This window comes from Lepus europaeus, chromosome 9, assembly GCF_033115175.1.
Source record: "Lepus europaeus isolate LE1 chromosome 9, mLepTim1.pri, whole genome shotgun sequence".
Classification (NCBI taxonomy): domain Eukaryota; kingdom Metazoa; phylum Chordata; class Mammalia; order Lagomorpha; family Leporidae; genus Lepus; species Lepus europaeus.
In genome coordinates this window covers 9,705,463-9,719,775 of record NC_084835.1, presented here as the reverse complement: position 1 = coordinate 9,719,775, position 14,313 = coordinate 9,705,463, and the positions used below count along the sequence as shown (strand labels likewise).

The following is a 14,313-nucleotide window of genomic DNA, read 5'->3' as shown; positions in this document are numbered from 1 at the left end:
CAAAATTTCATTCTTGATAAGTCTTTTCTCTCCCCCCCCCCTTTTTTTTTTTTTTTTGACAGGCAGAGTGGACAGTGAGAGAGAGAGAGACAGAGAGAAAGGTCTTCCTTTGCCATTGGTTCACCCTCCAATGGCCTCCGCGGTTGGCGCGCTGCGGCCGGCGCACCGTGTTGATCCGATGGCAGGAGCCAGGTGCCTATCCTGGTCTCCCATGGGGTGCAGGGCCCAAGGACTTGGGCCATCCTCCACTGTACTCCCTGGCCACAGCAGAGAGCTGGCCTGGAAGAGGGGCAGCTGGGACAGAACCGGCGCCCCGACCGGGACTAGAACCCGGTGTGCCGGCGCCGCAAGGCGGAGGATTAGCCTAGTGAGCCGCAGCGCCGGCCTAGTCTTTTCTCTTTTTAAAGATTTATTTATTTGAAGGGCAGAGTTACAGAGAGGTAGAGGCAGAGAGAGGACAGAGAGGGATCTTCCATCCATTGGTTCATTCCCCCAAATGGCCGCAATGGCTGGAGCTGTGCCGATCTGAAGCTGGGAGAAAGGAGCTTCTTCCAGGTCTCCCACACTGGTGCAGAGGCCCATAGAATGGCAGATACCCTAAATAGCACTCTGGCCTCAGAATTAGCTCTTAAGGCATTCGGATCTGGCTGAAGAGCCCATGAGAGTATTTTAGGCATGGAAAGCCAAGACACTCCGGGGGAAAAAAAAGACATAAATGAAAGATCTCTGCGAGTGAGATCCCAGTGGAAAGAACAGGCCATCAAAGAAGGAGGTACCTTTCTCTGAAGGGAGGAGAGAACTTCCACTTTGACTATGACCTTGTCTAAATAAGGTTGGAGTCGGCAAACTCAAAATGCTTCCATAGCCTTGGCAACTCATAAGAACCTAGGGTGATTACTTTCGCCATAAACAAGAGTGTCAATTTGCTAAGTCAACAACAGGAGTCAGTGTGCACTTACTCCTCATGTGGGATTTCTGTCCTTAATGTGTTGTACAATGTGAATTAACACTATAACTAGTACTCAAATAGTATTTTACACTTTGTGTTTCAGTGTGGGTGCAAACTGTTGAAATCTTTACTTAATTTATACTAAATTGATCTTCTTCTGTATATAAAGATAATTGAAAATGAATCTTGGCCGGCGCTGCGGCTCAATAGGCTAATCCTCCACCTGCGGCGCCAGCACACCGGGTTCTAGTCCCAGTCGGGGCACCGATCCTGTCCCGGTTGCCCCTCTTTCAGGCCAGCTCTCTGCTGTGGCCCAGGAGTGCAGTGGAGGATGGCCCAGGTTCTTGGGCCCTGCACCCCATGGGAGACCAGGAGAAGCACCTGGCTCCTGCCTTTGGATCAGTGCAGTGTGCCGGCCACGGCGGCCATTGGAGGGTGAACCAACGGCGAAGGAAGACCTTTCTCTCTCTCTCTCTCTCTCTCACTCTCTACTCTGCCTGTCAAAAAAAATAAAATAAAATAAAAAGTTAAAAGAAAAAAGAAAATGAATCTTGATGCGAATGGAATGGGAGAGGGAGCGGGAGATGGGAGAGTAGTGGGTGGGAAGGAAGTTATGGGGAGGAAAAGCCATTGTAATCCATAAACTGTACTTTGGAAATTTATATTTATTAAATAAAAGTTTTTAAAAAATGTACACATTTGAGAGGCAGAGATGCACATATACACAGTGTTCCCATTTGCTCGGTCATTCCCCAGATTCATGCGGCGGCTAGGGCTGGGCCAGGGCGTGAACCGGGAGCTGGGAGCACTACTCAGATCTCCCACACGCATGACTGGGACACGATTACTTGAGCTATCACCTCTGCCTCCTTAAAGGGTCTGTATCAGCAGGAAGCAAGAGTTAGGAATGAAACCCAGGTGCTCCCGTGTGGATGCATTACCTAACTGCTAGGTTAAACATTCACCCCAAACTGTACATGTATATTTTTTCAGGTTTTTATTCCTAGAGTAAAATTACTAAATCAGTTTTTAAGTACATCGTTTAAGGTTTTAGTGATTACTAAAGTTACACCAAGACTGTCTAAGAATAACACTAAGTTGTGATCCTGAGTAAGTCTAAATCTCTCTGGTTCCCGAAGTTGTCAGCAAAGAAGAATTAAGATCTAACATTTCTTCTTCATTCAGGCATGTCATGTGGGAAATATTCAGCACGTAGTGCGTATTCAGCTAGAAATTTCTGTTTGAAAACAAGAGATTTGGATCATATGGTCTTTAGTTCTATGTTGTTTCAACTGATTAAATTATATAGGAAAGTAAGGGCTTGTGGGGTCAAAGCAGTCCAGTTCGGAATCTCAGCACTGCTGAGTGGAGTGGATGCTCTGTACCCTACCTTTTAACAGTGGGCGTGGAGTAAATGCTCCCTGTTGTTCATAATGAGACAAAAAGAAGTTTCTGAAGGAGGAAGGCCTAGGAAGGATGGGATTCCTTATCAACCTCTGACTTTTGTAAAAGTGCAAACAAACCCCTGGCTTTTTCTAAGCCAGTGCTAGGGCACTTGAAGTCCTGACATCTGAAGCAGGCTGTCTTAATGTGCGACTTGCTGTGGGCTCACGCAGCGGTCATCTTGCTGCCCGGGTAGCACATGTGGTTCTTCTGTCTTAGAGGACTGTCCCTGCTTGCTGCTGTGTGTGCGCTTTGTCTCTGTGCCGAAACTGAACCCTGAGTGTTGTAGCACATTTACGGCTTCAGATAGATAGGAGTCTTGTTGTTTTACCTGTCACCTGTGTGTTCTTGGCCAAGTAGGCATGTTCTACTTCAAAGAGGAAACGTTGCTGGAGGAAGCAGATTACAGTCTTTGGGATTCTTACGGTAGATGAAGTATCTAATACATCCTGGAAATAATTGTTTCTTTTTTCTTCTCAGATGGCCAAAATTGTGTTGTGTACGGTTTTGGTGTTTCTCATAGTGCTGACTTGTTGCTTGTAGTTAAGGGTAGTTGCTCCTACTTATTATTATAACCAACGAAGGGAAATGTAGTTGAAGAAGTATTAGACTAGAAATCAGGAGGCCTGGGCTCCTAATCAGGGTTGGCTTTTTTTTTTTTTTTTTTTTTTTTTTTTTTTTTTTTTTTGGACAGGCAGAGTTAGACAGTGAGAGAGAGCGAGAGAGGGACTAAAAAGGTCTTCCTTCCATTGGTTCACCCCTCAAAAGGCTGCTTACTGCCGGCGCACCACGCTGATCCAAAGCCAGGAGCCAGGTGCTTCTGCTGGTCTCCCATGCGGGTGCAGGGCCCAAGCACTTGGGCCATCTTCCACTGCACTCCTGGGCCACAGCAGAGAGCTGGACTGGAAGAGGGGCACCCGGTACAGAATCCGGCGCCCTGACCGGGACTAGAACCCGGTGTGCTGGCGCCACAGGCGGAGGATTAGCCAGCTGAGCCGTGCCACCGGCCCAGGATTAGCTTTTAACAGAAGTCTTTTGACCTCTGTTCCCCATTTTCCTCATTTTTTTACTCATCCGTGAAGTATTTTTTCAAAATAAACTATTATTTTTCTTTTCAGATTGATTTAAGCAGAAAATGCCTTTTGTTAAAACTTCACGTACTGTTATTTTCATAATTACATTATCTATTGTGTTTGTGGGTTGAGTGCTTTTGTTTTAGGATTATAATTGTTTGTCTCTCTTAACCAGGTTTGAGCATTATTTCAGCTGCATCAATGGAGCACATACAGGGGGCTTGGAAGACGATCAGCAATGGTTTTGGATTCAAAGATGCAGTGTTCGATGGCTCCAGCTGCATCTCCCCTACGATAGTTCAGCAGTTTGGCTATCAGCGTCGGGCGTCAGATGATGGCAAACTCACAGATTCTTCTAAGACAAGCAACACTATCCGTGTGTTCTTGCCAAATAAGCAACGAACAGTGGTATGTGAACTTTCCTCTTAGGTAATTTAGCTATTTGTGTTACTGATCATATTGCCCAAGTTATAGACAAGTGAAATATTCCTTGTCATATAGGATCTTAACTAATTGATTTTCCAATTGCTGATTTCATTTCTTTCTATTGCTGTTCCTTGTATACCCTCTACTTTTTCCCACCTCTTGGCCTTCCTTCTGTCATTATTCTAGCCTGAAATGACTTCGTTTTTATCACTTCATGCAGAGAAATGCAAATTGAGTATCTTTTATCTGAAATGCTTGAGATTAGAAGTGTTTCAGATTTTGGAGATTTTAAGATTTTGGAATATTTGCATAGCACTCTTTGGTTGAGTGCCCCTGAAATCCAGAATCTGAAGATTCTGAGCATCAGATTGGTGCTCGGAGTTTTAGATTTCAAGTTTCAGATTTTCAAACTGGGGATATTCAAGTTATGTTACATTCTTACAGGTATGTTTCAAATGCTTTCCTTTGACTAGCCAATTTTATTTATTTTTTAAAGATTTATTTGTTTGAATGAGTTACAGAGAGAGGTAGAGACGGATGTATAGAGAGAGGTCTTCCAGCTGTTGGGGAGTAAACCAGCAGATGGAAGATCTTTCTCTCTCTGGCTCTACCTCTCTCTGTAACTCTATCTTTCAAATAAATAAAATCTTTTTAAAAATTTCTGTTCATGTATTAAAGCACAGTGTTCACTTAAATTTTCTGGCATATTAAAATGGAGTTTCAAGAAAAAAATAAATGCTTAAAATCATTTTGGTGTATGTTATAACTTCAGGACAAATTTGGCGTTAACAGAAATCAGAGTGTCATGTTTTCTAGGGCACTGGCAGCAGCCAGTTATTTCTGCATAGTTCATTTTCAGAAGTACCAGTCAAAGGTTCAGGTTGGCATCATGATAGGACATTGCTCCTAGATATGCTGACACGAAGCCTCAATTTTCTAGACAAAAAAATGTTTCTTGTATTTTGGATTTTAAAAAACAAAAAGCTGGCATAGCTGAAAAAAAAAAGGTGAAATTGTACTGATTTTGGTTATTTGTGACTTCCACATGTAAACCTTTCCCACCCTCCATCTTTGTGTAAAATCAGTGCATTGTGTTTTTTCTTTTTTTTAATTTTAGGAATTTATAATCTTTTTTTTAAAAAAAATATTTATTTATTTGAAAGTCAGAGTTAGAGAGAGAAGGAGAGTCAAAGAGAGAGAGAGGTCTTCCATCTGCTGATTCACTCCCCAAATGGCCACAACGGCTGTTGCTGGGCTAATGCAAAGCCAGGAGCTTCCTCCAGGCGTCCCATGCTGGTGTAGATGGCTTGGGCCATCTTCTGCTGCTTTCCCAGGCCACAGCAGAGAGCTGGATCGGAAAAGCAGCGGCTAGGACTTGAATTGACTCCCATGTGGGACACCGCAGTCCTTGTCCCCTCATTTTGTTTTTATAAAGTGTGTTTGTTTCTCTTGCTGCTGGTGGTGGTGGTTATTGTGTGAGAGGGTGACTGGGCTGAGGAATGGAAACATCTGACAAGCAGGTTAAAACACAAGTTCCTGGTAAAGTTACAGGAGTTCAACATGATGTACAGCTAGGTAGCGATAACGAATGATCAGGAGGAAGGTGTAGCTTCTAACAGATTTCCAGATACTCATGACTAAAGGAAAAGATGGTGGTAAGTTTTTGCTGTTCAGGGGAACAGTCACACACCTGAACATCTGTAGAAATCATCAACATGTCTCACTCAGAAAATATTTGGACAGTTTGTGACTTTCATTACTAATACACACATTTTTTCTATTACCTGATAACTTACATGTTTGGTTTTTTTTTTTTTTTTTTACTTTTTTTAAAATTTTTTTATTTTTTGACAGGCAGAGTGGACAGTGAGCGAGAGAGATAGAGAGAAAGGTCTTCCTTTTTGCTGTTGGTTCACCCTCCAATGGCCGCCGCGGTAGGTGCGCTGCGGCTGGCGCACCGCGCTGATCTGAAGCCAGGAGCCAGGTACTTCTCCTGGTCTCCCATGGGGTGCAGGGCCCAAGCACTTGGACCATCCTCCACTGCACTCCCTGGCCACAGCAGAGAGCTGGCCTGGAAGAGGGGCAACCGGGACAGGATCGGTGCCCCGACTGGGACTAGAACCTGGTGTGCTGGTGCCGCAGGCGGAGGATTAGCCTAGTGAGTCGCGGCGCCGGCCAACTTACATGTTTTTTTGTTTTTACTCTTCTCATATGTATGTGATATTAATATAACATATTAATAATACTAAATATCTAAGTAAATATAGCATATTGTATATACTACATGGTTAATTAGTTCATGTTGTTTATCCAATTACAATATGCAGGTAATGTGTTAGTAGTCTATAAGGACTGTATAAGAAAGGAACAGGAAGAAAATATTCTGTTTACAGGCTCAAATAGGTAAGAGGGAATCTCTGGTTACCACTCACTCCAGATGACTCATAGGAAATGTGGCTGTGCACTTCATTTGGCTAAACCACCATCTTGTCTGTACCTACCATAATGCTTGGTCTCTAAAGTGGAAGATCCAATGTATTTTTTTACAAGATGTGTGCAGCAGACAGTACCATGTCCAATCGAAAGCCACTGTGTCTTTAATCCCCAGAACCTGTGAATGCTACCTTACATCAAAAAAAGGGACTTCGCATGTGTGGTTCTATTAATGAATGAATGCATCATGCAAAAATATGTATTGTCATCAAAATGGGAAAGATTTTAAATAAAAAAAGGTAGCAGATATTTTGTCTTTATTTAGTTGATGTTTAACTCAATAATCCTTATTTGTCTCACAACATGTATATAAACTAAGTTCATATTGGTATGTGATGAGATACTTAAAAAATATATGAAATGAAAATAGACTAAAGAAGCCAGCAAATTGCCAGATCAAACAATAAATAGCACTTGCAAAGTATCTGAGAATTGTTATGAAGGCTTTTGTGTAGGAAAATGGAAATTGTGAGAAATTGGAAATTGTGACTTTAATTAAGATGGGGCAATAGATATGTACCTTCCAAATAAATCTAATCTGAAAGAATATTGGCTCTCTGATAAAGTTACAAGCTGACTTGTCAGAGAACAGTAATGTGTGGAGGTGCAGAGGCAGAAAAAAAAACCACAAGTTCCTGGGCTTCCTTCTAGATTAACCGAATTGAACTCGGGTTGTTTGAAGGGGGAAGCTTGAAATCTATATTTTCACAAGGTTCTTGTGTGGTTTAGTGCCAGGCACCTTTAGGAACCTTACTCGGATCAGAGGATATTTAAAGAACTGTCCACCTCTTGGAGTCTGTGACATTTAATGAAGATTTATGGTACAACTCAAGTATCTCTTTACAGCTTGGAAGGCAATGCTGCTCAGTATTTGATGCAGGTTATGATCGTGTCAGTGTATGAGTATTTCTTACTCTTCCTTTTCCTCATTCTGGGTGTCCTGTCTTCATAGTGCAGATCAGTATATCTCACTTCTTCTTCTTTTTTTTTTTTTAAGATTTATTTTATTTATTTAAAAGAGTTACAGAGAGAGAGGTCTTCCATCTGCTAGTTCACTCCCCAGATGGCCGCAATGGCTGGAGCTGCGCTGACCCAAAGCTAGGAGCCAGGCGCTTCCTCCAGGTCTCCCACGTGGGTGCGGGGGCCTAAGGACTTGGGCCAGCTTCCACTGATCTCCCAGGCCATAGCAGAGAGCTGGATCGGAAGAGAAGCAGCCGGGACTAGAACTGGCGCCCATATGGGATGCCGGCACCTCAGGCCAGGACTTTACTCCACTGTGCCACAGCGCTGGCCCCATATCTCACTTCTGTTTTGTTTCTGAAAAACCTGGAGGCTAGTGGGATCTTTCTAAGGATATATCAGTGCTTCAAGAAATCTTTAAAATAAATCTACTGTAAGCATTTATAATATGAGTAAAACTGAAGTGATTAGAATCAAACCTGATGTACTATCGCTTAGTTTTAACATTTAGCTAGTTGTGACAATCCTGCTTACTCTCTTTCCACCCATTTCCAGTTATTTTTGACACAAATGCCAGAGATAATTGAACTATTTCATTCTATTCAAGAAACTGTTAAAGAATGTTAACTCTATTCATTTACTTCTAAGTAGGCAATGCATTCATAGTCACAGAGGTCAGGGCCCCTGGGTTACTTTTCTCCAAGGCTTTCTCTGAAGGAATCTGTATTGGACGCAGCATTGCAGTGCAGCAAGTGAAGCCTCAGCTGTGACGCCCGAATCCCCTATCTGAGTGCCTGGTGTGAGGCCTTGCTGCATCGCTTCTGAGCCAGTGTCAGGCTAATGCGCTTGGGAAGGCAGTAGATGATGGCTCAAGTACCCGAGCCCCTGCCGCGGAAATCAGGAACCCAGGTGGAATTCCTGGCTTCGTAGTTGACATGGCCATTTGGGAGTGAACCAGAGGATAAAGGTGTGTCATTCTGCCTTTCAAAAACAGTGCCTCAGAGAATTAAAATCATTGTTTTTATTTATTTTTTTAAAGGAAGTCTCTGAAGAATCGCTTGGTTCCATCTTAGCATGTTGCTCATGACCTTTACTTTTCTTCCACATGTTAAGGGGAAGGAAAAACTATGCCTCGCCAAGGAGGGCACCACAGTGTCCAAAGGAGCTCTGGTAGTTGGGAAAAAATCCTTTTGTTCTTTGCTAACGATGGATCCTTCAGGGGAATGTTCCTCTTCCACTCCATCACCTGCTCGATTTATCTGTTGTACAGTTTTGTTTTTTTTTTTTTGACAGGCAGATGGATAGTGAGAGAGAGAGACAGAAAGAAACGTCTTCCTTTTTGCCGTTGGTTCACCCTCCAATGGCCGCTGCGGCCGGTGCATCTCGCTGATCCGAAGCCAGGAGCCAGGTGTTTCTCCTGGTCTCCCATGGGGTGCAGAGCCTGAGGACTTGGGCCATCCTCCACTGCACTCCCTGGCCACAGCAGAGAGCTGGCCTGGAAGAGGGGCAGCCGGGACAGAACCGGCGCCCCGACCGGGACTAGAACCTGGTGTGCCGGCGCTGCAAGGCGGAGGATAAGCCTGTTAAGCCACGGCCTGTTGTACAGTTTTTTATACTGTACTTAATGTTGAGCACATCTTTATTCTTCAAAGATTGATTACAGGGCAGATAAGCCCCCATCAGTTGCCAATAATAGCACAATAAAGGCTTGGGAAAAGCTTCTTGTCTTTTCAGGTTGTTTTGGGCGGCTTACACTCCCTTCCCTCCCAGATTGTTTTATCTGTGCCCCGTGGTGGAACCTGGTAGCTGGGCAGGCACAGGTACCTCTCTGTTGTTCCTTAAGACTTTTTTCTGTCTTAAACCAGTCAGGGAAAATTGGATTGGTATTGAGATGGTATGATTAAGACAGCTGCTGGCCTGCTTGGTTTCCTGTCCCCTTCAGGTGTACATTTGTATGTCATGCTCGTGTCCTCTGGGAAGGAGCTGGGGTGGCCACTGTCATGTCTTACACTTTCAGCCAGGGAAGGAACTCTGCTGTAGGCAGTTCACAAGCACTGCAAATTTATCTTCTTACAGGCTGTACTGCCTTTAACTACCTTTTTTTTTTTTTTTTTTAAGATTTTATTTATTTATTTGAGAGGTAGAGTCAGAGACAAAGAGTCTATGGTCCTCCATCTGCTGGTTCACTCCCCCAAATGGACGCAATGGCCGGAGCTGCGCTGATCTGAAACCAGGAGCCAGGAGCTGCTTCTTTCAGTCTCCCATGTGGATGCAGAGCACAAGTACTTGGGCCATCTGCTGCTGCTTTCCCAGGCCATAGCAGAGAGCTGGATCGGAAGAGGAACAGCCGGGACTAGAACTGCTGTCCGTATGGGATAGCATTGCCCCTGGCAGAGGCTTAGCCCACTATGTCACAGCGCCAGCCCCTCTAGTTGCCTTTTGAGTGACTTAGTTTTTAAGACTATGGAGGGAGATTATCTAAACTTTCAAGATTGCAGTTGAAATTTTTATGCAGCTGACAGTACCATGGGTGTTCTCACTTATCACTGGACCTCTGAATACTTGCCTAGCCCTTCAGGACTGGGTACAGGAGAATATACAGGGCCAGATAAGGCTAACGCTGCCTATTACGGCATGCACATATATTTAAACTAACGTTAGTGTTTGGACCTACAGCAGGGCGGAAACTCTGTTTTCTCTACTTTTTTTTGACCTCACCAGTGTGAAATGCATGTGTGATTAGAAGACCAACCATTTTGTAGAAAATAGGTTGAAATACATTTTAAAAAAAAAATTCATTTATTTAAGAGGCAGAGTATAAGCTCTTATCTGTTGGTCTACTCCCCAGTGCCCACAATGAATGAGACAGAGCCAGGAGCCAGCAGCCAGGAGCCAGGAACTCAGTCTAAGTCTCCCACATAGGTGTCAGGGACTCAACAACTAGAGTCATCAATACTGCTTCCCAGCGTCTGCCTTATTGGGCAGCTGGGGTCGGGATCCAGAGCTGGGAAGCTAACCCAGCCACAGTGCAACAGGCTGAATGCCCACCCAAATACAAATTTTCGATCATAAAAACTGTTCATAGATCAAATTGGTTTATTTATGCTTATGTGTACATTTCAATAAGTCAAACAAATTAGAGACATAAGGGAATTTTTCTTTTTTAGTTTTTTCTTTCTCAGCCACTACTTTTGGATGTGAACAGCTGGGTATGTATCTTCCACACTCTTAAAGCACATGTAAGCATGTAATATAGATTTCCCCACCTTTTAAATAATCTTGCTCTTTCTGTTTTTCTGAAGACTATTTTACCCATATGAATTGATCATGGACTTTGCTGCCTCCTGGTCATTGTAAATCACATCACATAGTAGGTACATAACGAGACACAATGCATCTCTGCCATTGTTTTTAAAGTTATTTACCTGAAAGGGACTTAAAGAAAGAAAGGTGTCTTCCATCCACTGGTTCACTCCCCAGATGGCTACAACAGCCTAGGCTGGGCCAAGCCAAAGCCAAGAGCCAGGAATTGCATCCAGGTCTGTGATCTGGGTGGGATGGGTTCACGTTCTTGGCCATCTTCCCCTGCTTTCTCAGGTGTTTTAGCAGGGAGCTGGATTAGAAGTGGAGTAGCCAGGATTCCATCTGGAGTTCCTACCGGATGCCGGCATCACAGGCGGGGGTTTAACTCACTCACTGTGCTGCAGTCTGCCCTGATGTGCTGTTCTGTATTCAAGTGCTCACTTCTTGACAGACTTTCAGGTTGCTGGGGGATGTCTGTGTCACGATCACAAGCGGTACTGCAGCCTGTACTGGTCCTGAAGGTGGTCCTTTGTTTGTAGGTCAACGTGCGAAATGGCATGAGCTTGCATGACTGCCTAATGAAAGCGCTCAAGGTGAGGGGCCTGCAGCCGGAGTGCTGTGCTGTGTTCAGACTGCTCCATGAACATAAAGGGTAAGCACTCAGTCAGTCGTCTCTTGCTTCAGACTGTTAAGTGTCCTGTAACTTCAGATATCTGGTTTCATTTAAAAAAAAACTGTATTAGCCTCCTATGTAATATTGTCCTTTGTATAGTTTTGTTTAAAAGAGATAACTTAGAAAAAACAGGATACTAAGAACTTGAAATTAGTGCTTGAATACTGTCTTACAAAATACAATGCGTAGGAGTTGATAGTGAATGGAAGCAGTAATGATAGTTGCTTCTGAACCATATGAAGAGAAGCATCTGGGGCTCAGACCAGTGCCTGTGCTGGTGTTGCAGGCAGCTGCTTAACCCACTGTGCCAACACTGGCCCTTGGGCCCTCACACTTGTATTTTTTTTTTTTTTAAAGATTTATTTATTTACTTGAAAGCCAGAGTTATACAGAGAGAGACGGAGCGGCAGAGAGAGAAAGAGAGGTCTTCCATCTGCTGGTTCAGTCCCCAGTCGGCCACAATGGCCAGAGCTGAGCCAATCCAAAGCCAGGAGCCGGGAGCTTCCCACGCAGGTGCAGGGGCTCAAGGACTTGGGTCATTCTCCACAGCTTTTCAAGGCTTTAGCAGAGAGCTGGGTCAGAAGTGGAGCAGCCGGGATTCGAACCAGCACATGTATGGGATGCCGGCACTGCAGGTGGCTTTACCCACTACACCGCAGCGCTGGCCCCCACACTTGTATTCTTGATCTTCACATCTCATATTTCAATGAATTCCTGTTTGAGAGAATATCCCTCGAAATGAGTTCTAAAAGGGATCAGTTTAAACATGTCTGTGGATTTCTTTCAGGGTAGGAGGTAGTTTGTTGAAATTCCTTTTTAAAAAAAAAAAAAAATTATTTATTTGAGAGGCAGAGTGAGAAAGAGAGAACGAGAAAGAGAGAGAAACCTTCCATCCACTAGTTCACTCCCCGAATGGCTGCAGCAGCTGTGGCGAGGCCAGGCGGAAGCCTAGTGCCTGGAGCTTCTGGGTCTCCAGTGTGGGTGCAGGGTGGGCTGAAGCACTTTAAAAAAAAAAAAAAAAAAAAAGATACATTCATTTATTTGAGAGGCAGAGGCAGAGAGGGAGATCTTCCATCTGCTGGTTTACTCCCCAAATGGCTGCAACAGCCAGAGCTGGGCTGATCCAAAGCCAGGAGCTTCTTCCAGATCTCCCATGTGGGTACAGGGGCCTTAGCACTTCGGCTGTTCTTCTCAGGCCATTAGCAGAGAGCTGGATTGGAAGTGGAGCAGACTGGATCTTGAACCAGTGCCCATGTGGGATGCTGGCATCACAGGCAGTGGCTTTACCCACTATGCCGCAGTGCCAACGCCAAAGTTCCCATCTTTTAAGCAGATGTCAGTTCTAGCTGGATTAGAGCCCTATGCTGGTTCCCTCGTCAACCCGTAGTGCTCCTTGGGTACTAGAGAGATTCTGAGACATTGAGGAGCTTGGCCCACTCTTCTGTAAGGTACCATTTGTCTGGGATCCTTTCTAGGACAGATAGCAACTGAAAATAAGACATCTGTCTCTTCATTAAGGCAGAGCAGGATGTTGGGGTGCTATGTCATTTCCCAGATCTGTGTGGGGAATTATATGAAGGGGTGAATTTCTTATCTAACCAGAACAATGGCATGAATAGGTTTCTGGTAGGTGACTGGTGCTATTGTTCTAGGCACAGAGTGTTTTCAGTGTAAATTTAAAGACAGTTAAGTCTTCATGGATTTATATTTATTTTTGTATATACTGTGAACAGTCTACAGAGTTGAGGCTTTTATTGGAAAAGTGCATTTCATTTGTGGTTCCTTTTTTATCTTTTATATCGAAGTAGGCTGTAGAAGAATACATTTTGGTACTGTAGCAGTATTCACAAGTACATGTATTTATTTTATCATGAGATTATTATGTGTTGTTGCTTAAAGAAATATATTGCAAGAGCACAAGCTTTGGAGTCCAGTAGATCTGGATTCCAGCTTAGGCCCAGAGACTCAACTGTGCGCTTGAGCAAGTTATAGTCCTAGAACTCCGATTTTGTTGTTTTAGAAATGGGGATGATAATACCTACTCCACAGGTCTGTTATGCGGATTAAATAAGTTAGTGTTGTATGGATTAGATAAATTGTGTTTATATAACATGTGGTCGCTGTTGGTGTTAATTTTGAACTCTTCTCTCTCTCTTTTTTTTTCTTTTTAACACTGTTTGAGTAGTAATTTTACCATTAATTCTCATAGTACAACACATTAAGGGCAGAGGTCCTACATGGGGAGCAGGTGCACAGTGACTCCTGTTGTTGATTTAACAATTGACACACTTATTTATGACGTCAGTAATCATGAGCTGCCAAGGCTATGGAAGCATTTTGAGTTTGCCGACTCCAATCTTATTTAGATAAGGCCATAATCAAAGTGGAAGTTCTCTCCTCCCTTCAGAGAAAGGTACTGCCTTCTTTGATGGCCTGTTCTTTCCACTGGGATCTCACTCACAGAGATCTTTCATTTAGGTCATTTTTTTTTTTTTCCAGAGTGCCTTGGCTTTCCATGCCTGCAAAACTCTCATGGGCTTTTTAGCCAGATCCGAATGCCTTAAGGGCTAATTCTGGGGCCAGAGTGCGGTGTAGGGTTTTTGCCATTCTTGAGTCTGCTGTGTATCCTGTTTCCCATGTAGGATCATTCTCTACTTTTTAATTCTATCAATTATTTGCAGACACTGGTCGCAGAACTCTTCTCTTGTTTAAATATTTCCCTTTTATGTTTTTTCAAATCCTCTTTAGTAAAAAAGCGCGTTTAGATTGGAACACGGATGCCGCCTCCTTGATTGGAGAAGAACTTCAAGTAGATTTCCTGGATCACGTTCCCCTCACCACACACAACTTTGTAAGTTGCAGATCTCTCCTCTCTGGGTGGCACAGTAGATGCTTTGCCTGGTGTGATAGGAATTTCTCAGAGGTAATAAGCGATACATTGTTGGGTTGTTTATAGCTCTAATTATGCCATTGTCTACAATAAAGTGATTTAG

The 14,313-nt window shown here is 43.7% G+C and overlaps 1 protein-coding gene across 2 annotated transcripts in view; it reads left to right on the top strand.

The window, feature by feature from the left end:
• RAF1 (Raf-1 proto-oncogene, serine/threonine kinase) overlaps nucleotides 1-14,313 on the top strand; it is a 95,287-nt gene that overhangs the window by 54,907 nt on the left and 26,067 nt on the right. Inside the window, exons 2-4 of one of the 2 annotated variants that reach the window (XM_062200473.1) lie at nucleotides 3,641-3,873; nucleotides 11,187-11,299; nucleotides 14,069-14,171. In XM_062200473.1, the coding sequence (XP_062056457.1) occupies nucleotides 3,667-3,873; nucleotides 11,187-11,299; nucleotides 14,069-14,171 (423 nt within the window). In that variant the 5' untranslated portion in view covers nucleotides 3,641-3,666. Of the gene's footprint in view, nucleotides 1-3,640; nucleotides 3,874-11,186; nucleotides 11,300-14,068; nucleotides 14,172-14,313 lie in introns of those variants that run through there. The other variant, XM_062200474.1, reaches the window with a different exon arrangement.